This window comes from Charadrius vociferus, unplaced genomic scaffold (assembly GCF_000708025.1).
Source record: "Charadrius vociferus isolate BGI_N301 unplaced genomic scaffold, ASM70802v2 scaffold635, whole genome shotgun sequence".
In the NCBI taxonomy this organism is placed as follows: Eukaryota; Metazoa; Chordata; class Aves; order Charadriiformes; family Charadriidae; genus Charadrius; species Charadrius vociferus.
The window spans coordinates 180,788-181,718 of NW_009648436.1; the positions used below are offsets into that span (position 1 = coordinate 180,788).

The window sequence follows — 931 nt, forward strand, 5'->3', positions numbered from 1 at the left end:
CTTTCCTCTAAAATATACAAATTAGCAAGGTGTTCATACCATGCCTAATAAGCAGTACAAGCCTGACTTGGAAATACTGCCACAATAGTGGAAAACTCATCTTGCAAAATGACTGCATTTAATAGCTTGGGTCAGTATCGGTGATTAGTTTGCATTCTTAAATACAACAATACCAAAAAAATCCACATGTTCAGTAAGCCACTTAACCAGGTGAAAGATATCCTCTAGTTTCTGTATTTTCTCTTGTACAAATGGAAGGTAACTTACTTTGAAAGGCAAGGCTGAATTGTAATTTTCTGGAATTTCCCAGGACAGCAAAACAGAAGTCTTCATTACTGCTTTAACATGAAAATTTTTTGCAAACACTGCTGGAAAGAAAGAAACAATGTATATAAACAACATCTTGGAGCTTAGATCTTGTCATATTTCCACTGCTACCTGGGAGTATTAGCTTTCCATTTAGGCCAAAACCAACAAGGATTCAATTCTCCTACCTGTTTGCTCATATTTAAACATCACATTTTAACTCATTCTCACTCTTATCTAGTGACAATCCAACACGTACATTCTCCTTACCTGAAAAAATTGTGATGATGTTAGCCAGAACTTGCTTGGCAAAGGACAACTGAATTCTAAGGCATCCAAAACATATTAAGATTTACATACTTTACCTTTTGGTTTTGATGAACCTATTTTTATGAATGGGCTGGTCAGTTTTATTTACAGCTTCAAAAACACTGATATCCAAAGACTGATACTCCTTTAAAGGGCAACGCCATAAGCAGACAAATCCTACCTTGATCCACGGGTAGTGTCCTGAACTGGACACTTGGACTATATGGACCAGGCCCTTTGCTTGTGTGGGCACGTACTTTTACATCATATGTGGTATCTGGTTTTAAGCCAGAAAATGTCATAGTGGTATCAGCAG

At 37.1% G+C, this 931-nt stretch overlaps 1 protein-coding gene across 1 annotated transcript in view; it reads right to left on the minus strand.

Moving 5' to 3' along the window:
- The window catches only part of PTPRD (protein tyrosine phosphatase, receptor type, D), a 284,005-nt gene that overhangs the window by 101,982 nt on the left and 181,092 nt on the right, over positions 1 to 931 (minus strand). Inside the window, exons 18-19 of the mRNA XM_009885407.1 lie at positions 797 to 931; positions 268 to 368 (exon numbers count right to left, since the gene is read on the minus strand). The exon at positions 797 to 931 is cut by the window's right edge and continues 2 nt beyond it. Coding sequence (XP_009883709.1) covers positions 268 to 368; positions 797 to 931 — 236 coding nt within the window. The remainder of the gene's footprint in view (positions 1 to 267; positions 369 to 796) is intronic.